The sequence below is a fragment of the Mustela erminea genome, chromosome 5 (genome assembly GCF_009829155.1).
Source record: "Mustela erminea isolate mMusErm1 chromosome 5, mMusErm1.Pri, whole genome shotgun sequence".
Taxonomy (NCBI): domain Eukaryota; kingdom Metazoa; phylum Chordata; class Mammalia; order Carnivora; family Mustelidae; genus Mustela; species Mustela erminea.
Window position 1 is genome coordinate 9,111,282 of NC_045618.1, and position 25,707 is coordinate 9,136,988.

Here is a 25,707-nt window from a genome sequence, read left to right on the forward strand (position 1 = left end):
TTGTTCACAGCTTTGAAAAGGGGGGGGGACGACCATACAGTTCCATTCATGCAGCAAGCCTTCATTTGGCACCTTCTGAATGGCTCATCCTGGACTAGAAACTAGGAAAAAGAAGTCAGGTTCAAAGAGAGTCGTTTCTTGGAAGGTCAGTCTCTGATATGTGAGGCAGACAGGTAGTTGTTGTGGCATACTGCTAAAGAGTGAGTGGCATGGCAAGAGTCTGCCTCAGTCTCCCCGTTGGAGAGGTGAAGAAGTAGACTGTCCCTAGCATCTCCATTCCAGATGGGTCCAATGAATATTTTTTGCCATCTGTTCTCTACCAGGCTCTGGGACGCAGCAGAAGAAAGGCAAGATCCCCACCATCCTGGAGCCCCTATTCAACTGGGGCCAGATAGACAAAATAAATAGAGCTGCCATTAGGGCTGCTGGATGTGGATGGTCAAGGTGGGTGACCGAGGGGTCCTAAAGAAGGCTTCTCTGGGCCGGTGACCTTTGAGCGGAGACCTGTAAGACTGGACAGAGGCACCCCTGGGAAGATCTGAGGCAGAGCATTCGGGGCAGGGAACAAGCGAGTGTACAGACTGGGAACAGCGTGGGCCGAGGCGGGGACCTGGCTAGAGATAGTGGCAGCCAGCACTCGCTGTAATCTTCTGATTCCTAGGGAGGCCAAGGAAAACGCGTCCCTTTAAGCTGATTAATTGTTTCCTTTAACTTGGGTAACACTTCAGTAGATTCCCTTTATAAACGCACAATGAGAGATGAAATGCAGTGTGGCCTGGAAAGTCCCCTGTGTCCTTGGTATCTGTCAGCAGTTTGGCGCACCCCCTTCTGGCCACCCTTCTTCTGTGTTTCTGTCCACAGCTTCTGTGGCCCCGTGTGTGGTGACACTCCTGTCCATCCTACAGCTGCACGACACTCCGCGTGGGCCAGTCACTGGCTTCCATCTCAGCCTCTCCGAACATTAGGTCCTGTCTGACCCCCCCCACCCCCACCCCTTTGTACAGTCCATAAAGTCCTGTGTGTCCTGGATCGTGCATCTTTCTGATTTTTAAATGTTTATTGTCAAAGCCAAATGCCTTTCCCAAGACTCAGGCAGGCCACTCAGCCACCGATGGTGTCTGGGGGCCCATTTGCCCACATCCTCACCCATACTCGATAATTCTTGATATTATCCACGTTTTCACTTTTAGCTCCTGTGATGGGGGGTGCGGGTGTGGGTAGGTAAAGATCTCATCATTCCTTTAAAACAAGCAAACAAACAAACAAAAAAATTCCAGTTCATACAGGCTTCCTCTTTGTTTTCATCCATCTTTGTTTTTTCCAGAATGTCGAGGTTTAGCAGTTGCTGGCTCTGCCTCTGACTGGTCTCCTGACCTCCAGCGCAGCTTCATCTGTGAAATGAGGCCCTTTCAGTCCCTGCCCTGCCCCCTGTCAGACTACTGTGCGTTGCTTGTGGCACATGGGAAACATTCCTGAAAGTTCATTTTATGCTGAAAAGTTCTGCAGACATCATGGGTTTTACTAGCGAGAGCCAGATATTTGAAGCCCAGAACATGTGAGTGAACCCGAGTGTTTCTGAATAGCCAGTGTGTCTAGGGGAGGGACTGGGGTGGCTTTAGGTGGGACATCTGCCTAGCATCCCTCACGTGTCCTGAGAGAGATGTCAGAGGGCTAGCCAAGGGGTAAGTTTCTCCCTGTCTGACCTGCAGGAATGAAGGAAGGAGCCAGAAGGGTTGAGAAAGATCTCTAGCCCTCCCATAAAAAGGCTCTGGTCATCACAGGCTGATTCCCTTTTTCACTGCTGGCCAGGGCTCCTAGAACTTTACAGATTCCCATGTTAATTACTTTGGGGGCCCTTGTCTGTTTTCCTATAAGAGGAGGCTTTATAACAAGCAAAAGATCGACAAAAGGGCCCATGCATTTGATTTGGAGACAGAAGGATAGCAAAGGTTTGGAGATTGGTAGAGAAGCAAAGGAGGAGTCTGGGGCCTCAGAAAACCACTCCCGTGTGATTCCTGGGTGGCATCAGGCCCTATGATGGGGGATCCAGGGGGCTGGCAGCTCTGTGTCCTGGGCCGCTGGAGGAATTCACAACTACCAGGATTCTGGTGCCTGGGGATACTTTAGCCTGACTCTCCTGTCATTCCCCAGGTGGACTCTAACAGCTCGCCCCCTCTACTCCAGGGGCAGTATCTAGCTGGCCTGAGCCCTGCCACCCTGGTGATGACTCAGACCTAAGCCCTACTGGAGACTTCTATCATTCCCCTAGCCCAGCCTGGTGAGGTCAGATGCTGGGGACAGAAGGCTACAGAGAGGGAGGTAGACAGACACGGGAGAGGATAACAAGGGGGCCACAGGACCCCCAAAGGGACTTGATAGGGGGCCTCTCCTCTCTATAGTTCTGCAGTTAATGAGCAGGAGGAGAGGGGCTGAGGGCAGGTTTGTGCATTTCTCAGACATCCCCTGATGCTGAAGGTTGGGATTTTCAGGAAAGTTGCGAGGGGAGCATATTGGGAGCTGATTTGAGGGTGGTTCACCCGGGGGCAGAGGCACAAGGGGGCTACCTTCACTGGGTGCCACCTGCTGCCAGCCTGAGCCCAGCTCGCAGGCGTTTCCCGGAGCTAAGAGTGTGAGACCAGATCACCAGGTTTCTTTTCAGGCCCTGACACGGGCTGGTGTAGTTGTGCTGCGGGAAGTCGCAGCTGCTATTTTTACCGCTCCAAGTAGGACTTTTTACTGGAAGGTACAATTACAAGCAAAATGTCAGGGTTTAGTTGGCCAGCCAAGCCCTGGGAGGCTGCCGCAGGCTGAGGCGGGGGCCATGGCGTGGTCGGGTGGTGTGTAAAAAGTAAGACACTTTGCATGTGGACACGTACCTCCCCTGGTCGCCGAGTTGGCTTCTCCTGACCGCTGGCAGTGTCTGGAGTTCTCCTCTAGGCCAAAAAGAGCCCCATGCCGGGTTTTGCCCAGATAATTGCACCTGGACCCCTTCTAACCGGCTGTCATGGGACTGAAGCCAACCAGCTAAGCCATCCCGTTCCCGAGCGCCCTGAAAGTTGACACTATGTTCAGTGAAATTATCGAGAGCCTTCTGTATGATGCCTGCACTGCTAAGTGGTAGAGTAGACGCGAGTCAGACAGTCCCGGCTCTCAAGCAGCACCTGTGAAGTGATTAAAGATACAGAAGGTGTGAATGTTCCCCAGACCCTTTGAACAGGCACTTGGTATGCTTTTCCCCATATGCATGGTGGTTTGCGACCAAGCCGGGCTTCTGTTAGATCCTGTTGCTGCATAACAAATCACCACCAAAGTAGTGGGTTCAGCTGTATGTGTTTATTAGCTCATAGTGCTGGAGGGCAGAAGCCTGAGCTGGCTGCTATGGGTTCTCTGCTTAGGGTCTTGGACCAGAAGTCCAAGGTCAAGGTATTAACTGAGCTCTTACCCTGAGGTCCTGGGGCGAGTCTGTTTCCTGGCCATTCAGGTTGTTGGTGCAGTTGAGTTCCTGGTGGTTGCAGAACTCAGGTCCCCCATCCACTCTGGCGGTCATCTGGATGCTGATGTCGGCTCCTCGAAGCTGCCACATTTGGTGCCACATGGCCCCCTCCATCTCCAGACCCAAAGCCAGGATATCAAATCCTCTCCTGCTGCAAATCTGTGGCATCCACTTCTGTGACCCTCCTGTAAAGGGCTCCTGTGATTAGGCCAGGCCCACCCAGGTAACCTCTTTGTTTCTAGGTCACCTGATCAGTTAGCACCATCATTAATTATATCTGCAGATTCCTTTGCCGCTTGGGTGACGTGGCAAGTGCACCATGTAGGTCACAGGGGTAAGGCCAGGCTGGAGGAAGGGGGACCGGCCTTCTTTGCACGTTCCCACCACGGAGCTTATGCCACCAAGGGCTGTGACAACAGTATGAGGAGCAGCAGCTTTCATGAATGGAGTGACTTGTGTGCTGCATTGTACTAAGCTCTTCCCCTGGATTCTCACCTTTAATTCCCACGACAGTACTTTGACATAGGGACCGTTATTTTCGCCCCCATTTTCCAAATGAGAAGACTGAGGCTCAGGGAGTGTATGTATCTGGGGCCAGTCATACAGGTACAAACAGCAGAACTGGGATTTGGAGCTTAGAGCTTGCCGCCTCGTTAGTCGACCTCTCCTGTGTGATTCCTGCGATTTCTGGAACACCGTCCAGGAGGGTTGAGGGTTTCTCTTTCCCGTCTAGCACTTAAAATATTCAAATATGAAACCTGTCAGTCATGTTGCAGATAATACAGCAGACGCCAGGAACCCCTTCCGTGGGTCTGACGGATGTCTGGATCTTTCTGATTCTTAGTCCATTGGATGTTGTGGTTAATCCACTTCCCCTTCAGCCATTGACTAGCTTTGCATATACTCTAGGCAGCAAAAATGACACCGAATCCTGTCCTCTAGGAGTTGGAAATTAAAATAAGGGCACAGTGTACAATGACCTGAAGGAATAGAGTGCCAGTCAAGAAACACCACAGTGCTACAGCAAAGAGTCAACGGGTATGAGAACGCTAACTACAGGGAACAAGACAAAAGTGTGTATTTACTCACCGCCATGTCCCCAGTACATATCACGGAGCCCTGCACATAGTAGGTGCTCATATTCCTTATCGGGGTAATTTTTTGAGCATCTCGTGTGTGCAGGGCCGTCTGCACGCCAGCTGCCAAGTCCAGAGGGGCTGTGATGGTGAGTGAGGTCTCGGGGAGGAGTTGAGACTTGAGGGCAGAAAGGTCGGGGTGGGGGAGAGCTGGAAAGGCCAGCCTGTGCCTGAGTGCTTGGTGGCAGGGAGACGGGCCGTGGGGGGTGATGAAGCTGGAGTGGGTGACAGAGAGAACAAGCCTCGCTGAAGGCTTTTGGGCAGAGAGACTGGTGGTCAGGAGCAAAGCATTTGGCTTCAGATTGCTGGGGGGAAAGGGGGACACATTGGGGACAGGGGCCCCTCACAGCCAAGTATGCAGTGGGGAAGGCCTCACCTTGTCTCCAGCGTAGGACTGGTGACACAAGGAACCCAGGAAGGAAGATTTAATGGAACTTGGTGGCCAAGCAATGTGCTAAAAGTGTATATATGAATGAGTTGAGATTTCTGGGCAACCATGTATTTGGCTATAAATATACACACATCTGTAATTTCAAGTGACCAAGAATTATCAGCTGCAAAGCCCAAAGGCAGCAGCCCCTGCGTGGCCCCTGTAGTTTGCTGTCTGAGGTCCTGCCCAGTACAAAGTACCCAGATCTATTATTTTGGGGAAGAATGAGGGGGTCCTGTGGTAAGAAAGTGGCTGGTAATGAGAGGAGGATCAGGGCAGGCCGGGAGAAGGGAGGCCCTAGGGCATGAGGGGAGGCCAGCCAGCCAAAGGTAGAAAGTGCTGGCCCTTGTGACAGCCCCTCTGTGCAAGCTGGGGAGGGGGCCGAAAACCCACAGGGGCAGGTCATCTCGCCGTCACTCACTCCATGCTTCCATAGTTTTTCTCTGAGTTCTTAACAAAAACATGGCTGATGTGGAGGGTCAGGGAGTTCTGCTAACCTGGTGTTGTCAGAGTGTGGTTAGGAGGATCCCAGAGTTTCTTCTAGGGGTCCCCAAGGTCAAAACTGTTTTCACGGCAAGGCCAGGGTATTATTTGCCTTTTTCACTAATCTCTCCGAGCGCATGGCTCAGTGAGCTGATGTGTTCCAAGTGACCATTGCACGGTGTTACCAAAGCATGCATGGGTGAAAAATCCATTCAGAGTGCAAGATAGACCAGGAGACCGGAATGTCACAGAGTACAGAAGTTCATGGATTCAGGCTCAGGTTCTACATTGCCTAATCTGCAGGAGGCTACTGCTGTGCGGGCCTTGGTGAGGTATCAGAGAAGAATATCCTACATTATCTGAGAAGGCTCTTAGAGTTTCCTTACTTTTCCGACAGCCCATTCCTATAAGGCTAGATTTCTTCGTATTCTTCAGTGAAAACATTTTACCACAAACATTTTGAGTGCACGGTGCTGCCCAGAGCACCTGGGAGCTGGGTACCGGGCCCTGAGCCCAGCTCTCTGCCTTAATTTCCCCTCAGTCTGCTGCGGTGGGTGTGGTGAGGTTCACACCCGTTTGACAAATGTGGAAACAAGGGCACTGACTGAGCATCTGAATTAGGTCCCACATCACGGCCAAGGCAGTAGTAGCACGAGGGGAGGCCCAGACTGACGGTGGCTATTCTCCAGGCGGGGGCAGGTGGGGGACGCAGATGCCTGACAGAAAGCCCATGTCTGTCTCTAGGTCATCCGCTGTCCTCGGCAGCGGGCACCCTTCCGGCGGTACTAAGCCTGTCAGGGAGACACCCCTGTACATGCTTCCTTCTTTCCTGAAGCCCAGGAGGGAAGATGCAGGTTTGCTCCATGGAACCGGGGTGCTCGAGGAATCAAGGGTTTTCATTTAAAGGACTATCTCCTGTTCAGCTGGACACAGCGTTTGTGGCATTTGTGGCCGGGAGGGTTCTTTGTCTTCATAAATAGCCCTCATTGTGCTCTTTGAGCAGGGACTTGGGAGCAGAATAGCTTTGAACACTGAAGATGTGTGCACAGTTTTTTAATCTTCTCTGGGCCTCAGTTGGCCCGTCTGTATGGCTGGGACCTTGAAGAAGTGGCTTAAGGATTGAGCGAGAGAATGCATTTAAAAGCAGCTGCCACAAAGTTTCATGCAGGGTTTTGGAAAAGTGATACTGTACCTGGCACAGAATTCAGTGCAGAGGGGTGGGCATCTGTCCCGTTCCCACCAGCGACACTACCGTCCGCTGGTTTCTTACACAGCCTCCCAGAGGTAGTCTCTGCATACGCCCACAGCTATGTGTCGTGTCTGCGTGTGTACAGAGGTCGTCTGGTTTCTAGAAGACGTAAAAGCCTCCCATCTGCAGTGCTTTTCATGGTAGTGTGGAAAGCCACCTGCTATATATATATATATATATATAAAAATATATATATGCTATATATATATATACATAAATATATATATATATATATATGGCTGCGTAGTGTTATACTCTATGAATGAACCAAGGTTTATTTGACTAGGACTCTTAGTTATGAATATTGCGGTTATTTTCCAGCCTTTTGCTTGCAGCCAAAAGTTCATGTGCAAATGGGATTGAGGGCAAGGTTCCCAGGCGTGGAAATGCTGGGACAGAGGGCACCTGCGTTTGTCATTTTGAAAGATACTCAGTTGTTCTCCAGCTACACTCCCCTGCTCCTGGCCCTCAGTGGGAAGAGAAAAGATAGAACTTATATATTGGGCATTAGGAATTGAGCATTCTGATACCTTTTTGACTTTCACGCTGACAGCCTGGAGAGGAATGAACCAGGAGAAAGACCCACCATGAGCAAATAGCCAGTGCTTTACTCTTGGTGCTTTTGCTGGTTTTTCTCCCCAGTTCTAGTCTGCATATTCATTTCCCTCCAAAACTGTTGCTCCGGGTGGCTCATTGAAAATGATATCTAGGCCAGAGTGCTTTTAATGGCTCCATCTGTGGGGCTCTGAGAATCTTTTAAGGGACCAGACAGGAAAAGAGACCATCTCCCTCCGGGTTCCCACCCCCACCCTCTCATTTGCCAAGGGCTGGGCCAGTCCTTCTGAGGAGGGAGGAACCCAAGACCATGGTGCAGTGTTCGCTTTGGAGCGGGCTGTTCTCTCTGTCCTTCTTTGTTTCTCTCCGTCTCACTCTGGATAAGTGAGAGGAAACAAGTTATTTCAACAGATGGGTGAGATTGAGCGTGGAGTTCTCTGTCCCCTCTCTGATTAGAGCACTGGTGTCCATTTCATTGGCATTGCTCCCAGCTGGAGGAACAGCTGGGCTTGCAGACTCCCAGCTTTGGGGGCCAGAGACAGTCCAGGTGGCCCCCGCTGAGCTGAGGGGGAGCGGGATGTGGTACCTTCTGTCTGTCCCGCCCTGATGAATTTGGTGCTATCTACACCACCATCCCCTTTAGCTGTAAGAAGGCACTTTGTTGCAGGGGCAGTTGAAGCGTGTGTAAACAGAAACTCTAGGATAAAAGGACATCGAGCATCTGTGATTCTTCTCCATAGATTTTTATCCCTAGAGGATACAGCAATTCAACATAAGCAAAAATGTTATTCTTCAGGTAAAAAGTTTTAAAACTGGATGAATGACCCAAATGGTCGTTGTATATTTCACAGACCTTGAAAGTTACATTTGGCAACCACAGAGACACTGGGCTGTTTGATAAGGGAGCCAGAGGCTGTGGATCCTATCGCCTGTAAGCAGCAGGCATTTAATTAACCTTGTTCAATAGTGAAGGAAGGATAGGAATTTGGAAACTATGTAAATAGGTAAAAACGATGTAAAATAGGGTTCCATAACTGCGACAGTGTAAACTGTTTGGGGATAAAAGGGAAAAATAAGCCAAAGTGAAAACAGTTCCGCAGTGTTTCTTAACCTTATCACCTTCCCTGGAAACCGTTTTAGACCTTTTTTCCCCAACTGTGCTTACTCCTCCCATAAATGTTAATACCAGACATACTGTAAGTCAGTGTGCTGTGTGTGTATCTGTGCTTTGTACATACAAAGAACAAGTGGGGCGCCTGGTGGCTTAGTTGAGTGTCTGACTTCAGCTCAGGTCATGATCCTGGGGTCCTGAAATTGAGCCCCGCCTTGGGCTCCCTCCTCAGCGGGAGTCTGCTTCTCCCTCTGACCCTCCCCCTGCTCATGCTCTCTCTCTCTCTTTCAAATAAATAAAATCATTTTTAAAAAAAGAAAAGAGAAAAAGTGCACACCCAGGATTTTCATCCCCCAAGAACTAATTTTCACCCCTTAGGGCAGTGTCCTCAGCCATAACCACCCTATCCCCTTACCCTCAGGAAAATGCCTGCGTTCAGGGTTGTAATTCTGGGGGATTTGCGTCTTTTGTGTCTTTGGCTTCACCCTTAGATCGTCTTTTCAGTAAAAATGACTGGGTGTGTGCCTCTTGGCCTGTCTCACTTGATCTGTGGAACTCATGCCGTGGGAAGACAGGGCTCTGGGCAGAGAACGGGGTGCTGACTGCCCAGAGCTAAGGCTGCCCAGACGGTCCCTCCTGAGGGTCTGCTTCTCTCCTGAGCAAGATAACTTCTCCTAAAAGTCTTGTGGTTGCGGAGCTGGCAAAATCCTTCCATTGTCTTAGAGCAGCTGGGCAAGACCTGGGAGACTGTCACATCCTTTCCCTGAGGCGGCCTTGCTCAGCTGGGTGTCCTCTCCTGAACAGGACCCACAAAATGACCCTAGAGACTGGAGGCCCCTTTGCAGTGCACAGGAGAAAAGTTAGTTCGTTACCCACATTGGATATCCTGGAGCCCGGAGGCTTCATTCTCTGCAAGTTGGCACTGCCCCGGGTGCATGGAAGCTAGTTGACGGGGTGGCTCCAAGGGTTAGACAGAGAAGGGAGTGTCTGGTGGCTGGAACCCCAGGCTGTGGCCCCTAGATCCCTGTCTGTTGGTGCCTGGGAAAAAGTGAGAGGGAGCTGCACCCTAAGCAGCCTCATGACGTTGGGTGGCGGGAGCTCATCGCCCCAGGTCCAGCCGGGGAGGTGCAGGTGGTGCTGTATCTCGGGCCACAGGGAGGAGGACGAGTCAGCGCAGAAGGCACGCAGAACACTGCCTACTGTGGAGCAAGTACTTGAGAACTGCGATGTACCGTTCTGGCCCTGAATCCCAGAGCTCCTGTGCTCGTGGACAGATGACAGAAATGGTGGGGCAGATGGCAGGAGTGCGCTTCGGGTGCTCACGGGTGAGTGCAGCCGGGGGCCTGGTTTTGGCCGATGAGATGGGAGCAGAAGGGCTACATGTCTTCAGGCCAAGAACGGGGTTGTCAGTGCTCACGTTCCAGAGCGCTCTCCCTTTTCCCATTGGCATACCGACTGATGACACGGTGCTACCCTGTCCTCGGGGTCCCCAGGGCTGGCAGTGATGACCAGAACACTCTCACACTCCCCTACCCGCCACCACTGAGCTGTGATGTGTGCGGCATGAGCAAGGGACAAACCTCAGTCCTCTGAAGCCGCTGACGTTTGGGAGTGTTTGTTGATGCGGTGTAACTCAGCCCTCCCTGATTAGAACGGACGGTCCCGATCGCTTACGGGGATCGCAGCTTCTGGGGGAGAGGCCCAGCACAGCAGAGGCCCACTGTAGTCATGCATTTTGTCTGGTTCCCCTCCTGGCCGGAGTTCCCTGCTAAGGCTTTGCAACAAGTGTTGCTTCATCTTCCAGCAGGTTGCACAACTTGACCCCTTACCTCCTGTCCTGTGCCTCTTCTGGGAAGGCAGAGCCTGGTGCCCCGGGTAAGCCAGCGCTGCACAGCCCCAAGCCCTTCTTCCCCTGAGCAGCGTTTCCACACCGGTGGAGCTGGCAGCCATCTCTAATGCATCTGTCAACTGTAGTAATAGCGCGCCGGCTTCCCGGCCAGCAGAGGCTGCAGTAGGCTGGAGCTTGGCTATCCGTCATGGATGCCAAAGAAGCTGGCCTTCCTGAAGTGCGCCTAACATTTGGGGGCATTAAGTGAAAAGGCTGTAAAACACATGGAAAAGGCACGGAAGCCTTTGCCCACCCTCTGGGTCTCCCAGGACCTCCCTTCCCCTTCCAGGCTTTGGCTGCAGGTGGACAGGTGGACCATGTGTAGAGAAGCCTTAGGACTCACTAACCCACCAGGGACACACCGTACGGGGAGCTGGGCATGTTTGAGAAGGTACAGTGGCACTGGATGTCCTGACCTCAGAACCGCAGGCGAGAGAACCAGGTTGTCCCACAGTGTGGTCTGCTAGAGATCTCCGAATTGGCTGGGATTCTGCCCTATGGGGGAGATGAGCTCTGGGGCAGGCTGACCTGCTGTCTCCCTTTCATGTGGCCATCTGAAGCAGGGTCATGTTGGTACTGCTGAAAGAGGAACCTGCTTGTAACCCAGTGCTGGATGAAACAACACCCTTACCCCTTCCCTGAGCCATGCTCTGTTCTAGAACTGTCCCTGTGGCCAGGCCATTCCCCTGCAGGAGGAACGGGGGTGAGGCTGTGGGCTGGGGTGGGGCAAAGTTTCATCCAGCCAACTAACCACATTGAGCAGAAGGTGTGTGTTACACAATTCTCCCCACTTTGCTGCAGGTTTGAGATCTTTCACAATAGAAATGGAAAACGAAATCGAAATAGAGACACAGCAAAAAATCCAAATAGTTCTAGTCCTTTGTGGTTTAAAATAAAAACAGGGTACGTATAAGTTTTTGAATGTGTATAAAGGTTTATTTTTTTAAAGAAAGGACTCTTGAGAGGTAAAGGCATTTAGGGAAAGGACCCTTTGTCTGATGATGCACTTGTATCTCAAATGATCTCGCCTCTAATTCAGTTACCGTGGTCATAGTGATTTTGCTTTCAATTAACAATTAGATCTGTGTGCTTTGCAAGGGTGCTTAGTTTGCTTTCTACTTGAAAAATGGAAGAATGGATACCCCTGCACCCTGTGTGCTCCCTGAGGTGCTTGGGTCCCCAGATGTGGGGGTGGGGCAGGCGGGCATTTGAGCTGCTGGGTCATGTGGCCACCCCAAGATCCCTGCCTGGGAACCGTGTTGCATCACACAGCCCAGCACCCGTGCGGTGTTTCATAGCATTTAACTCCTTCGTTTTTACAGCTCCCGGAGATACCGAGATCTAGCTGGCTTGTCATACACCTTTGGTGTTTTCTTCTGATTGCAAAAATATTACATAATAATAAAAAAAATAAAACAACTTATAAATGAATAATAGTGCAAATTGCCTTAATCAAAGCAGAGGGCGGGGACGCTGGCTGGCTCTGTAGGATGCTACGCTGGCTCTGTACTCTTGATCTCAGGGTCGTGAGTTCAAGTCTCATGGTTGGCGTAGAAATACTTTAAAAAAAAAGGAAAAAAAAAGAAAGAAAAGAAAACCCAGACCAGAGGGTAGGGATAGAGTAAGGCTTAGGGGTGTCTTCTGTGTCCTTTGCTCAGTGACAGTGGTAACAAGGGGCAGTACTGAAACAGGCCACGGAGGGAGCGTGACCAGGCCACTTGAAATGCACATCATTTACTGTCTCAGTTGTCTCTCAGTTGTTCTCCGTGTCCCTCTGTGGTTGGAAAAAACAGACGCAGAGAGATGAATTAACTTTCCCAACAGTGCACAGTAGTGGCTTCCTGGTCTTCAGCAGCCCCGTTCTAAGCAGTGGCCTTGAGGAACTTTGATCTCTCCTCCCTCGGCTCTGTCACAGTTGTCTGTACAGCAGGGGCAGAACCCCACCAGAGAAGCGTCTGCAGAGTACTGGCTGCCTCTCCCCGGGCGCTCTCCCATCCCGCTCACACGTTAGCCTTGGTGCAATGCGTGTGCTCTGTGGACCTGAGAGGTCGTAGGAGCTCACCCTCTTGTTTTTTGGCCTTCAGCATCGCCTGGTATCCAGCAGGTGCTCAGTCAGGATTTGTCTTGGGCTTTGAGGTTGGGTGATGGGTGACCTTTGCGGTCACCAGGGTCCTGTGTCTGGTACCCCGGTTCGGACTAGCTGGCTGGGCCCACCTGCTGCCGCTGGGCTACGTGAGGCGAGTTCCTCGCGCGTGTGTCTGGCACATGGACTCAGGTGGCCAGATGGAGGGGGAGAAGCCGGGCCACCCTCCGCCCCGCAGGGCAGGCCAGCGCCGCATCGCGGTGTGGTGGGCTCACATCGTCTGGCTTCCCCTCGAGTGAGCACTGCAAGAGACAGGGAGTGGAAGCTGCCAGGCTCTGAAGGTCTGGGCCCACCGGTCGGCCCAGGGTCCCTTTGGCTCCATTTGGTCAGCCACAGTGCCACCGCGGAACCCGCTCAGATGCGAGGGGACGTGGACCCTGCCCGTCAGTGGGAGCTGTGTCACAGTTTGTGGGTGTCTCTGGTCCTGCACCAGCCTTGCCTAGCTGTGCCCCTGACTGTGCCCCTGGTCCTTTCTCTTCCCTGAGTGCGGACCAGCCTTGTTTCTGCCTAACCTTTGTGTTTTCCTTTCCTGCACCCAGAACCTTCCTTTCCCTGTCGTCACACCCTGGCTCTGACTCATCACTGAAGCTTCAGCTCATATGTCCCCTCTTCACAGGGGCCTAAGTGACCCCACTGTCTTGTCACCGCGGCCCACTGCTGTTTCGTTTTCCTCACTGACCTGTTCCCTCACTGCTGATCTCTCCGCCACCCCCACCCCAACTGCCGACCGCAGAGCACAGCCCCGTGGGGCAGGAGCCTGGCTCTGTCCGTCACCTCCTCCCACACCCCGTACGTGCGTGGCGCATGGGAATTGCTCGGGAAGCTTAAGGCTGCTGAGTGAGTCGGAGCCACATTACCCACAACCCACCGCCCGGGCCCTGGGCTTCCCCACTCCCTCTGGCCTCCGGGGAAGAGCAGGAGAATTCATCCTCATCTTGGGGAGCGCGCATTCCTGGATGGTGGAGGGAGGAGGGCAGGGGTCATGCTACAGCCAAATCAGTCAGGCCTTCTGGACAGTGGCCCCAACAGCAGGATTTGGGATTTTGGGGGGTTTTTTTGTTTTTTGGTTTTTTTTTTTTTAAGATTTACTTACATATTTTAAAGAGAGCATGGGGGAGGGGGAGAGGCAGAGGGAGAGAGACCCTCCAGCAGACCCCATGCTGAGCACAGAGCCCAACGCAGAGCTCCATCTCAGGATCCTGAGATCAGGACCTGAGCCAAAATCAAGAGTCCAGCTCAACCAACTGAGCCACCCAGGTGCCCCCCACCCCCAACAGTAGTTTTGATCATCTTGTGGTGCATTTTTTCCCTGAGAATGGAGGCCTTCGGCTTTCTGGGGCTGGGATCTTGGGAGAGCATGGCGAGTTTCTTCTGGAGGTCTCACCCCCTTGGCTACTTTGTTTCCTTGTGCATTTAGTTAACTTTCCAAGGGCCATGGGAGAAATGAGCTAGGTTCGTGGTTATCTGGTGCATTTTAACTGCGTCTGTGCAGGTGAGGATTGCGGTGTGGGGAGCGGAGGTGCTGTCTGAGGGGGATGCTGAGGGGGATCAGTGCCCCTCAGCAGGGTGACGGATTGCTGGGCTGGAGCACGGCTGTTACTTCATGTGCCTTAAATCCATCAAAGCCCAGGAGGATGCTTAGGTAATCAGAAGACTTCTCATGCACACAGCGTGAGAGCATCTGATTCATCATGGCCCCCAGGCAGGGAGCCAAGGAGATGGCCCTTGAACGCACACTCTTAAATGCCCATCCCTCCTGCCACTGGACGGGAGCCTGTGCGCACTCTGTGTATCCCCTGCCCCACATAGGGCTGTGTGTGTAACTGCTAGTGAACACGGAAAACCAGCTCCTAAAACCCATGCTTGATGTCTGGGGTGGCCCCCCACAGGTCAGGGCAGAGGGACCCACACAGCAGAGACCCTTGACTGAGCAAGGAGCACAGCCCCAGGAAACTGATGTTCAGTGAGCGCTTGTCCTGGTGGGGACTCTAAATGGCCAGTGACAGAAACCCCCATCAGACAAAAGGAAGGGGAGGGACAAGAGGCCCTACTGTGCCTCCTCCATGCGGTGCCTGTCTTGGGCAGCATGGCCACCATCCAGTCCCCTGCCCTGCTCCAGTCCCGTCTGTACCTGCTTCGTTCCCTGTAGTTCCAGTAAATGTCATAGACTAGAGTCTCCTTGACCCATCGTGGTGGCTAGGAGGACGGCACACTGATCGGCCTGGCCAGGGTCCCATGCAGGTAGCCCCAGGGCTCAGGGATGGGCTGCTTCAGCCAGCCAGGCCCGCCGGCCCAACCACCTGGAGCAGAGGAGGCTGGTTCTGACAGCAGTCAGGGCGGTGCTGACGGGAGCCAGTGCTGTGCCCCACCTCCCGCCCCCAGGACAGCCTTCACCATCCAAGCCTCCTCCTCTGTGTCTGCAGAGCTGCTGAACTCCAGTAGACATCAAGTGGAGTAAGTTTCATGCCTTGTACATATCTCCGGACTTCATCATGAGCAAAGGCAGAGGGTCCATCCAGTCAGATCGAGTGGCTGCTCTGTGCCAGGTTGCGCTGCATGTTGGGGTCACATCAGTTGGCCCCACACATGGCCCCCCACCTTTGGCAGGTTGGGGAGACAGGAGACAGAGAAACACGTACTGTTATGCAGTGGTGGGTGCTGTGAGGAGGGCAGAAGTGGATGAGGGGTGGAGAGGTCAGGTTACCCTCTAAGGAGGTGACAGAGCGAGCCATGCAGAAAAGAAGTGACAACAGGGGAGACTTCCAGCCAAAGGAGCAGCATGTGAAAAGGTCCTGAGGCCCAGTAAGAAGTCCAGGGTGGCCTGAGAGGGAGAGCAGGGTGGGAAGTGGCAGAGTGTGAGGAGAGAAGACAGCCAGTGAGGAAAGGTCGACTCCTGTGGGGCCTGGCAGCCACGGTGACAACCTGAGATTTCTCTGGGGGTGTTGGGACACCCCTTGGTGGGTTGTGACTGGGCGTGATGGGATCCAGGTGAGGATCCCTCTGGTGTCTGCAGGGAACCCAGATCATAGAGGACAGAAGCAGAACCAAGTGGGGTGTTTCCAGTAGTCCAAGGCAGAAGGTTCAGGTTGGAGACTCAGGAGGCAGAGCCACAGGGCTTGCTGAGGGCTGGGGGTCGCTGCGGGGAGGGATGGGGTGACCCTGGAGGTTGGGCCCGAATAAGAAGGAGGATGTTGCTGCCATTGCTCATTTCCCTGGGCAGGGTGGGCCTCAGGTTCGGAGGAGATTCAGAGTGCTCTCCCGGACATGTGATGGTGGAGGTGACCGGCTTCCAGATGTTTTGCAGGTGAGGTGAGGCAGGTAGTGCCCAGGGCCCCCAGCTCTGAGCCTGTCTTCCTGTGCCTCCTAGCCCGGAGCTGAAGCACAGCCTTGGGGACCTGTGGGCCCAGCTGGAGACTTGCAGCTCCTGCGATTCCCTTCCTGTGTTTGGGTCTCAGCATCCTCATCTGTGAACTGGGGTAATGAGACCCTCCACTTCCGGGAATCATGATGCTTCTGGGATGCGATCACCTCACCTCAGGGTCTGGGGCAAGTCAGTGCATGCCTGATGGCTGCTGTCACCGCAGGATTGGCTCGGAACAGGCACTGCCCAAAAGGAGGTGGGACAATCCGGGGCCACAGCCAGGCAGGTGCCTCTGCCCTCGGCAGGGAGGTGCCCAGACAGGCCGCTCTCTGGGGGTGGGAACCTGCTTGGGTGTGTGCGCCCAGGTCTGGCTCTCCGCCTGTGCAGGGGATTTGCGTCAGTGGGCAGGCCTCTTGGTGCTGAGCAAGACGTCAGTCAGCTCTGGAGCCCTGGGCTGCTCAGTCGGCATTGGCCTTGGAGAGCTCACCACTTGACCTCCTTCCCGGGGCAGATGCAGCTGCTCCACTTGGGTTTGCCCTGCTTTTTGACACTCTCATTCTTTGAGTCCTGGTTTGCCCTGCACTTAGCCCCCCCATAAGGAGTCTCCACCTGATTCCCTGAATCAAAGTCCTTGGAGGATCCCCCCAGCTTGGTGCACAGGTCAAAGGCCATAGCTTCTCATCTGCCCAGGCCCAGTGGGGACAGGGTGGATGGAGTCACTTGATGAATGACCGCATTTTGGAAAGTGTCTGGGAGCAAGATTTGGGGAAACGTGTTGCAGTGTCTGGAATTCGGATCTGGGCCAAGTACAGAGCTGCCAGTAAAGCCTCTGGGGGCCGGGCCACTGGAGCTTCTCGATCTTCGGGCCTCCCAGTCCCAGGGCCAGGCTCAGAGGTCATGTTCTGTAAAAAACTGCCAACAACTGAGTAATTCTGAGGTCCCAGCAGAGACTTTCTTTCACAGAAGAGAAAGTGAGGGTTTAGGAGAGAGGGCGGTGGCTGAACGGGGACCCTCCGGTCCAGCCTGGACCTGGGCCCAAGTCTCTTTCCCTTGTGCCGGCTGCACCTCCCACCCCGTGGGCTAACCTCATAACTGCAAGCCTGGTGGCCTACAGTGGCAGCTGTGCACAGCAGTGTCCCTGGCAGGTCACCTGCCTGGAGCTTGGGGGCTAGGAACAGCACCGCCAGCCCCAGCCTCTGCCCCTTTCCTGCCTGGGCCCGGGAGCAGGGGCCTTGCCCTGGCAGCTCATCCCGTCAGGTTGTGGTTTCTCTGGTTCTTTGCCGGGGGAGGAGTGAGTGAGACAGCAGAGCTCTTGGACGCTAATTTACAGTCTCAGCGAAGCATGAAATCGCTTCCTTCCTTTACCAGATTATTACTTAAGCAGAAAATTGACTTCGAGGGGGGGTTGGGGGTTATATACTTTTGAAAATTAAAAAGGAAAAAGAAGAGGTTTGGGGTTTTTTGAGGGGGGCTCATTACCAGCAGGAAGAATGTAACACAGGCTTTGAGGGGGTCAGGATGCTAATGCGGAGCAGCCCCCTGAGCCCCGAATCCTGGCCTGGCATTGGAGGGCACGGCGGTTCACGGCGGTTGGGGGCAGGTGAGGTGCTTGCTGTGGCCCAAGATCCTTGGAGTTGCCTGTAGGGACCAAGGAGGCTCCTTTCGTTCTGGGTTTTCCAGAGGCTTCAGCTGAAGCAAATCTGGACAGCTTTCCTAGTCTGCATGTCTTCCTGTCACCCGGGCACTTCTTGCGGCTCTCTTGTTGGGGACATCAGAATCGAGCAGGTGTCTTGTAGGTGAAGCCACTCACACCGGTCCGCCAGCTCTGCCTCCCAGCCCTTGCTGCGTCAGGAGGCCTTGGCCGACCCTGGATCTGGAGAACATGTCTACACTGAGCCCTTGGGCTGTAGTGGCAGCTCTCGGGAATTTTCCAAGGGCAAGAGAGTTGAGGGACTTTAGCCAGTGCTGCTGGGAGCCCAGCTCAGGACAGACAGGTTCCTCTGGGGAGATGGGGGAGGACATAAGACTCTGCCTGTGGCTCCTTGGGCTCATAGTGTGTCCAGCCTGCCACAGAAAACCCTGATAGAGTCTGTCTCCTTGGGCCCATGGAGAGTGGAAATTGGGATTGGAACTGGATAGCCGATGTGGGATGCGTGGCTCCGGCACTGTGGGGCAGCGAACTTACTTCTCGGAGCCCTGGCTCGCCCAGCTGAGCCATGTCCCCAGAGGTCAGCTGGAGAATGCGATATGGCCCAAGGCCCATGCTACTTAGCCCTGCTCTGACCTGAAGTCTGCTGAATGGCCCAAGGCCACTGCTCCCTTGACCATGGGAGGCAGCTGCATTTCAGACTCACCCTGAGGTGGTTCATTTCAAGGCCAAAGATACTTGGTTCCAAAGCTGGTCTGAAATCCAAAAGATCAGTTTCTGAAGGGAGAGGTATTCACCAGCCGCTACCCCCCACACCAGTGCTGGCTGAGGGGAGGGACAGAGCCCAGCGAGGAGGGCTAGGGCTGAAGGGTGGGCTCCCTGGGCCGTCTGTGCCGGGAGCGAGGGCCTGGCCCTTCTCACCTGTGGCCTTGTCCCCCGGCAGGTCGGCTCAGCATGTCGGTCAGTGTCCACGAGACCCGGAAGTCGCGGAGCAGCACGGGCTCCATGAACATCACCCTCTTCCACAAAGCCTCGCACCCCGACTGCGTGCTGGCCCACCTCAACACGCTGCGCAAGCACTGCATGTTCACGGATGTCACGCTCTGGGCCGGCGACCGCGCCTTCCCCTGCCACCGCGCCGTGCTGGCCGCGTCCAGCCGCTACTTCGAGGCCATGTTCAGCCACGGCCTGCGGGAGAGCCGGGACGACACAGTCAACTTCCAGGACAACCTGCACCCCGAGGTGCTGGAGCTACTGCTGGACTTCGCCTACTCGTCCCGCATCGTCATCAACGAGGAGAACGCCGAGTCGCTGCTGGAGGCCGGCGACATGCTGCAGTTCCACGACGTGCGCGACGCCGCCGCCGAGTTCCTGGAGAAGAACCTGTTCCCCTCCAACTGCCTGGGCATGATGCTGCTCTCGGATGCACACCAGTGCCGCCGGCTGTACGAGTTCTCCTGGCGCATGTGCCTGGTGCACTTCGAGACCGTGCGGCAGAGCGAGGACTTCAACAGCCTGTCCAAGGACACCCTGCTGGACCTCATCTCCAGCGACGAGCTGGAGACGGAGGACGAGCGCGTGGTCTTCGAGGCCATCCTCCAGTGGGTGAAGCACGACCTGGAGCAGAGGCAGGCCCACCTGCCCGAGCTGCTCCGGAGCGTGCGGCTGGCCCTGCTGCCGGCAGACTGCCTGAAGGAGGCCGTCTCCGGTGAGGCCCTCCTCATGGCCGATGAGCGCACCAGGCTCATCATAGATGAGGCGCTCCGTTGTAAAACCAAGATCCTGCAGAACGACGGGGTGGTCACCAGCCCCTGTGCCCGGCCGCGCAAGGCGGGTCACACGCTGCTGATCCTGGGGGGCCAGACCTTCATGTGCGACAAGATCTACCAGGTGGACCACAAGGCCAAGGAGATCATCCCCAAGGCGGACCTGCCCAGCCCCCGGAAGGAATTCAGCGCCTCAGCCATTGGCTGCAAGGTCTACGTGACTGGGGGCCGGGGCTCCGAGAACGGGGTCTCTAAGGACGTGTGGGTGTATGACACTGTCCATGAGGAGTGGTCCAAGGCGGCACCCATGCTGATCGCCCGCTTCGGTCATGGCTCAGCAGAGCTGGAGAACTGCCTCTACGTGGTCGGGGGACACACTTCCCTAGCAGGCGTCTTCCCCGCCTCCCCTTCGGTCTCCCTGAAGCAGGTGGAGAAGTATGACCCCGGGGCTAACAAGTGGATGATGGTGGCCCCGTTGAGGGACGGAGTCAGCAACGCTGCCGTGGTGAGCGCCAAGCTGAAGCTCTTCGTTTTTGGGGGGACCAGCATCCACCGAGACATGGTGTCCAAGGTCCAGTGCTACGACCCCTCGGAGAACCGGTGGACCATCAAGGCCGAATGCCCCCAGCCTTGGCGGTACACAGCAGCTGCCGTGCTGGGCAGCCAGATCTTCATCATGGGAGGCGACACGGAGTTCACGGCCGCCTCAGCCTACCGCTTTGACTGCGAGACCAACCAGTGGACGCGGATCGGGGACATGACCGCCAAACGCATGTCGTGCCATGCCCTGGCCTCGGGCAACAAGCTGTATGTGGTGGGGGGCTACTTCGGGACCCAGAGGTGTAAGACGCTGGACTGCTATGACCCCACTTCCGACACGTGGAACTGCATCACCACCGTGCCCTACTCGCTCATCCCCACAGCCTTTGTCAGCACCTGGAAGCACCTGCCGTCGTGAGGAGCACCTGCGGAGCCCGCCAGGTGAGTCCTCGGCAGCCTGGGGCCTGTTCCCACCGCACTCCCGGTATCCCGGTATCCCTGCACTCCCAGGCAGGGATAGTGTGTCCGTCAGGGAGGGCTGGGATGGGGCAGCAGGTGGCTGGGTGCTCTGGGAGCCTGTTCCAGATCCGGAGCTAAAGCCCTTACTTGCCATTGACCTTGAGCAGAGCGCGTAAGGCCTCTGCCAAATGGGAACAACCACCTGATGGGTGCCGTGCGTCCCAGACAAGGCTGCATGGCAGAATCCCTGGGGGTCTTTGACAGCACTACATGGAGGTTGGGCCGCCGGCCAAGTCCAGGAGCAGCCCGCATGCAAGGGCATCCTCACTGCTGACACAGCGCCGAGTTAGGGCCTCCCCAGATCACTCTCCGATGCGAGCATTCACGGGAAGGACTCACAGAGTGCACCGCAGGCGGTTGTGGTCACGGTCATGGCCTGTTACAGGAAGGAAGGGTCGGCCAAGTACAGATGACCGGGGCAGAGCCCTCCACCCGGGCAGTCCGGACGGTGTCACTGTGCCGCCATCAGCGAGTGGACACACAGAATATTGCCCGCCGGGGATGCTCACCCAAGCTCCAGAATTCTTCCCGGGGCCCCATCACGGAGGCTCGATGTGTTGTCTGCGGGGTTCCTCTCCGACTGCAGGCCAGCTGGTACAGCAGGACCCAAAGCCCCTACCCAAAGTCACACGGATGTGCCCACCCCACCCCTGCCCTAAACAAGGAGAGTCTATTGGGTAGAGCCGCTCATCTCCCAGAAGCCAAGGGCAAAGGCCAGGCTTCTTCATGACACAAGTGCTGAAGCCCACGCCACGCCCCAGACCAGGCGAGTCCAGTGCGCATCCAGCGTGCGAACTGCACCCAGGGGCCCATGAGAAACGGGCGGTGGACAGGAGTGCTCAAGGGGCAGGGGGCATGCTGGAGCTGGGGGGCAGGCACCCCGTGGAGGCAGCAGCAGGGTGCTGCCCCCGTCCCGTGAGGTGGCGAGCAGGCCTTCCTCCGAGCGGGCATCGTGGTGAACCGTGGGCCCCTGGGCCGGGCAGGACTGTGACAGAGGACTGCCCAAGTTGCTGTTCCTGCTCTTTGTTCTTGGGGCTGTTAATGGTGTGAGGTCCTTACCCAAAAGGGGAAGGTGACAGAAGATGCAGGGAGCTAAGGGGCACCATCAGGGGCTCTTTGGAGTGATGGAGGGACTTGCCCAAGGCCTGAGGACAGGTGCAGAGTCAGCTGGAGGGAAGGACCAGCTTATCCAGACAGGCCTCTTCTGAGGGTGGAGGGGTCTCTCCTGCAGCCCCTCTGGGGCGGGGACAGCTTCAGAACCACGGTTGGATTAGGGCACCATGAGCTCCCAGCCGGAGTAGGAGCTGAAAGCCGGTGCTGAAGTTGGAGGCACCGGGGAAGGGATTATGTTCTGATCCCTTGGTCAGGCCCTGGGGAAGCCAGACTCTGTGTCCCAGCCCTTAGAACTGAGTTCTGGGGCCACCGGAGTGGGTGGGAGGCAGGGAGGCCTCGGTCCCAGGGCCATGAGAAGCAGGGGCACAGGGCAAGAGATCCCAGGCTCAGCGTGCAGCATGAGAAGAGGCCTGGCAGGCTAGCCTTCCCACTGGGGAGGGCTGGTCACCAGCCACAGTTCCAGAAACCGGCTCTTAGGCCAGGCCCGGACTCGGCCCCCTTCAGGTCAGGTCACAGAAGCCCCCTCAGGAGCCAGCCTGGGCCGAAAACCTGATTTCCTCTCTGACGTGGTGGCTGCTGGGACTACACCTCCCGACAAGCACGTGCTCCGGCCCAGAGATAGGTCGGCTGGGCCTCGAGGCCCTGATGGGGATGCGCTGGCCCGTGAAGCCATCCGGGCTGCGTCCCCTCCCATGTCCAGGGTCTTCGGGCCCCTAAAGGCCAAAGCTTTGTCCCGTTCTGCGGTTGCCCTGTTTTGTTTTAATCTTCTCTCTCCATCTTTGGGAGAAAAATCTGAGTGGCCCCAGTTGTTGGTCCCCTGGGGTATAAGCTTCAAGAGAATAGTGACAACTCCTCATGGCCTCCCTGTTCCTGCACTTGGGGGTGGTCCCCTGTGGGGCCTGAGGGCTCCTCCCGTTGGTGCTCGGCCCTCCCCATGACCCTGGACAGCAGTTCAACCCCATGTGGGAGGGGTGGGGGCAGGCCAGCAGACCTCGTGAGCCCTGTGCTTCTCCAGGAGTTTCCCCCATCCCAGGGATGGGGATGCAAGTACGCATCTCTCTTTGGTTCTGGCTCTCACTGGCTGCTTGACCCTCCCCTGAGCTCAGCGTTGCCACCTGGAGTAGAGAGTAGAAATTGCGTGACCCCTAATACTTGTATAGGTCAAGTGAGGGTGGTTCAGAGTCGGTTTTTACACGAGGTGATGATGCAGAAGGATGGTGGCAATAATGGCTTCGGGATGCATTGGGCCATGGAGGCCTCTCTGCATCCCCGGGCTGGCCCAGGGTCTAGGAGGCACGTGGGGTGTGCCCGTTCGAGTGCTGCCGGGGCCTTGTCCCTCAGTCAGGCCCAGTCCATAGTGGGGGTGCCGCTGTCAGCACCATTTCAGGGAGGAGGAAGCAGGTGCAGAGGGGCTCGTGGCACAAGAGGAGCCCGTCCTGCATCGCAGTGGGAAGCTGTGCTGGGCCCTGCCATCCCAGGGCTGTGGCCACACAAGAGTGTGTGAGTGTCCTGGGCACAGGTGTCCCGAGCTCCTGTGCCAGCAGGAGGTCCTTTAGCTCTTGCCCTGTATCCGTGCCATTTCCTCCGCGAGGGCCCTGCAGCCAAGCAGCCCCCTTCCTGCAGTCCCCCGTCTGCCTGTGAACTGCCGCTCCTGTGTTCTGTCTGGCAGGTTGACCTGGGGTTCCCACGCTCTGCCCAGCCCTGCTTCCCTTCAGCCTTGTCTGTCCCGGACGGCTGGGAGTTCTCCAGATCTCTTCAAAGGCCGGGGTGTAAACGGGGCTCTCTGGGGAGGCGCCTGTGACAAGGCACGGGGCAGGAAGCTGATTCCCCCCGGCAGGGCCGGGCCCTCCCTTCTCTCCCCAGGAGGTAGGGCTGCAGCGGCAGGCCTGTAGCCGTCCAGTGTGGCTGCTCAGCTGCCACCGCAGTGCTGCAGGCTGGGGCTGGAGGGGGGCCCTGAGTCGGGACGGCAGATGGAGGCGGAGGCCGGGGCCTGGGACAGCAGCAGCGTGGGGGTGGGGACTGCTGAGCTGTGGCACCCGAACGAGGCACAAGAGGAGCCCAGGCCGAGCACTGTCCGCGGGGATGGAGGACCGGAAGAGCAGAGATGTGCAAGCCGGGCGCCTCCCCGTCTGCCTGCCGTGGGCACCCGCAGTGGACCGTGGCACTTTCCACTGAGGCTGCCTGCCAGCTGGGAATCCCCGGCCTAGTGCCAGAGCATGGGTCCCGTATCTCCGCGCCCACCTCCCTGTCCCACTGTCTCAGGCCCTCCCGCAGGGACCTTTCTGCCTCTGTGCCTGGAGTGCCCCTCCGTCTCCGACCCCTCTGTCCAGCCTGTGCGACTCCAACTTCAGACACCAGCAACCAGAGGTCGCCTGCACTCGGCAGCCCCTCAGCATCCCCCCGGCTGACGTCCCCACAGTGACGCCCAGCTCCTCCTTGCCCTTTCCCTGTCTCGGCCACGGGCCTTGAGTTCCTCCATCTACTGTGAGCGCACTCGGCGTGCTATTGAGCCCTCAGAATGAGCCGTCCCAGGTGCTGCTGTTGCAAAGGTGGCAGCTGAGACACAGGGTAGATTGTGGGCATCCGGTGAACGGTGTTAGGAAGGGTTGGAGCGGGGTTTGAGCCCCCAACATGCCCCACTCCTGCGGGCATCTGGAGAGCCAGGCACCGGTCTCTTCCCGTCCGCACCCTGACACCGAGCAGGGGACCGGCACGGGCAGGGCTGATGGCTGTGTCAGAAGCCTAATGCCTGCAGGGGCTCCAGGACCAGCCCCCAAGCCCCAGCCCCCAAGTCGTAGCCAGACCCACGTATCTGTGTGACCACAGCCATCGCCCGCTGGGAGGCCCCCAGAGCTGGGTCTGGGTTACCCTGGGTTACCCGTGAAGTGTAGACTAGCCATGAATGTGCTTTTCTCTTTCTCTCTCCCACTGAGTCCCCCTTCCCCCATCAAGCCCTTTAAAGGCACAACGCCCTTGTCTTTCTTCCCCGACCCCCACCCAGCATGCTGGGCAAGCGTCCAGGCCACCAGGAGCTCATCTCTCCGCGGTCATTGTTGGGACGCAGCCACTTGGGCTGTGGGGGTGGAGGGGCCTCCAGTCCCAGCTCTGGGAAAGGCTGAGCCTGTCATTCCCCCGCGGGGCCCTGCTAGGGGTCAGTCACTGCCACTGGAGGGGCGACTTAGCACATTCTGTCCTGCCTTAAAAGAAATTGCCACTGAGAGGAAATCCCAGAGCCCAGATCCACACAGATGGGGCTGGTGTCGTGAGAAAGGTGCCTGGGCGGGAGTTGAGGCCTCTTGAAACACCCCAGCTCCATGCATCCGTCCACACACCCACAGTCCTGTGCTTGGCGGGGTTCACTGGGGTTGGCCGTGTGCCAGGCCTTGGATCAGGATGCCGGCCGCCCTCCCTTGCTGCAGTCCTGCGAGGCGGACCCCTCACCCATGACCCGCAGGACTGTGAGAGCCGAAAGGGGGTTCCCAGGGCCAGCCGTGCGTGGGCAGTGGGGGTGACCGCAGACACCACGCCACTCTGCAAGGTGAAGGCATGTCCCATCGGACAGATGGGGGGCATCTAGGCCTTGGGGAAGCACCTGCCCCAAGTTGGGGTGGCCCAGACCGGAGCAGCTGTGGCTGAGCCCGAGGGTGGCCGTGTGAGCTGGGAGGGAGTTCAGGAGCCAGGTGGCAGGCTCCCCAGTTCCTCCGCCGCAAGAGTGCGTCTGTGTGCTGTCTCCTCTTCAGCGACCCGGCCGGCCCAGAGGGGCCACTCAGGGTCCCAGCTCAGGGTCCCACGGCCCCTCACCCCTGCCATGGGGGGCTTTGAGATTTGGTGTGGGGAAGCAGTGGGGCCTTGCTTCGGGGGGAATCCTTTGTCTGCTTAGTGCGGCATGAGGATGTGGAGCAGAGACGGGCCCCAGAGGTGTGGGTTGGCCACCTTGAAGTGTCTCGGGATGTTAGAGGCCCTGTGACCGAGCTTCTCACTTGTGAGGGGCCTTCACCAGCCCCCACCCCAAGGAAAAAGTGGCGCCCTGCCTGGCATCTGGGGATTACCTGCCATGTTCAAGCCAACCTTCCAGAAGCCTTGGCAGTGATGGAGCAAGGGGCATACCCCACCCGGAGGAAGAAAGTCCCTCAGGTTCCAGTGCTGGCGTGAATTTTTAAATGTTCCCTGAGTACGTGCAGATCTGGAGGTAGCTCCAAGCCCCGTATGTGCGGAGATCTTATACAGCAGACACAAATGCGGAGGCTCGGTCTCACCGAAGCTGCCACACCA

General features: G+C 56.4%; 1 protein-coding gene across 2 annotated transcripts in view; it reads left to right on the forward strand.

Annotated features, from left to right (window-relative positions):
* KLHL25 (kelch like family member 25) overlaps positions 1-25,707 on the forward strand; it is a 33,946-nt gene that overhangs the window by 5,060 nt on the left and 3,179 nt on the right. For both annotated transcript variants that reach the window (XM_032342086.1, XM_032342087.1), the window contains one exon: positions 18,441-20,244. In XM_032342086.1, coding sequence (XP_032197977.1) covers positions 18,452-20,221 — 1,770 coding nt within the window. In that variant the 5' untranslated portion in view covers positions 18,441-18,451 and the 3' untranslated portion in view covers positions 20,222-20,244. The remainder of the gene's footprint in view (positions 1-18,440; positions 20,245-25,707) is intronic.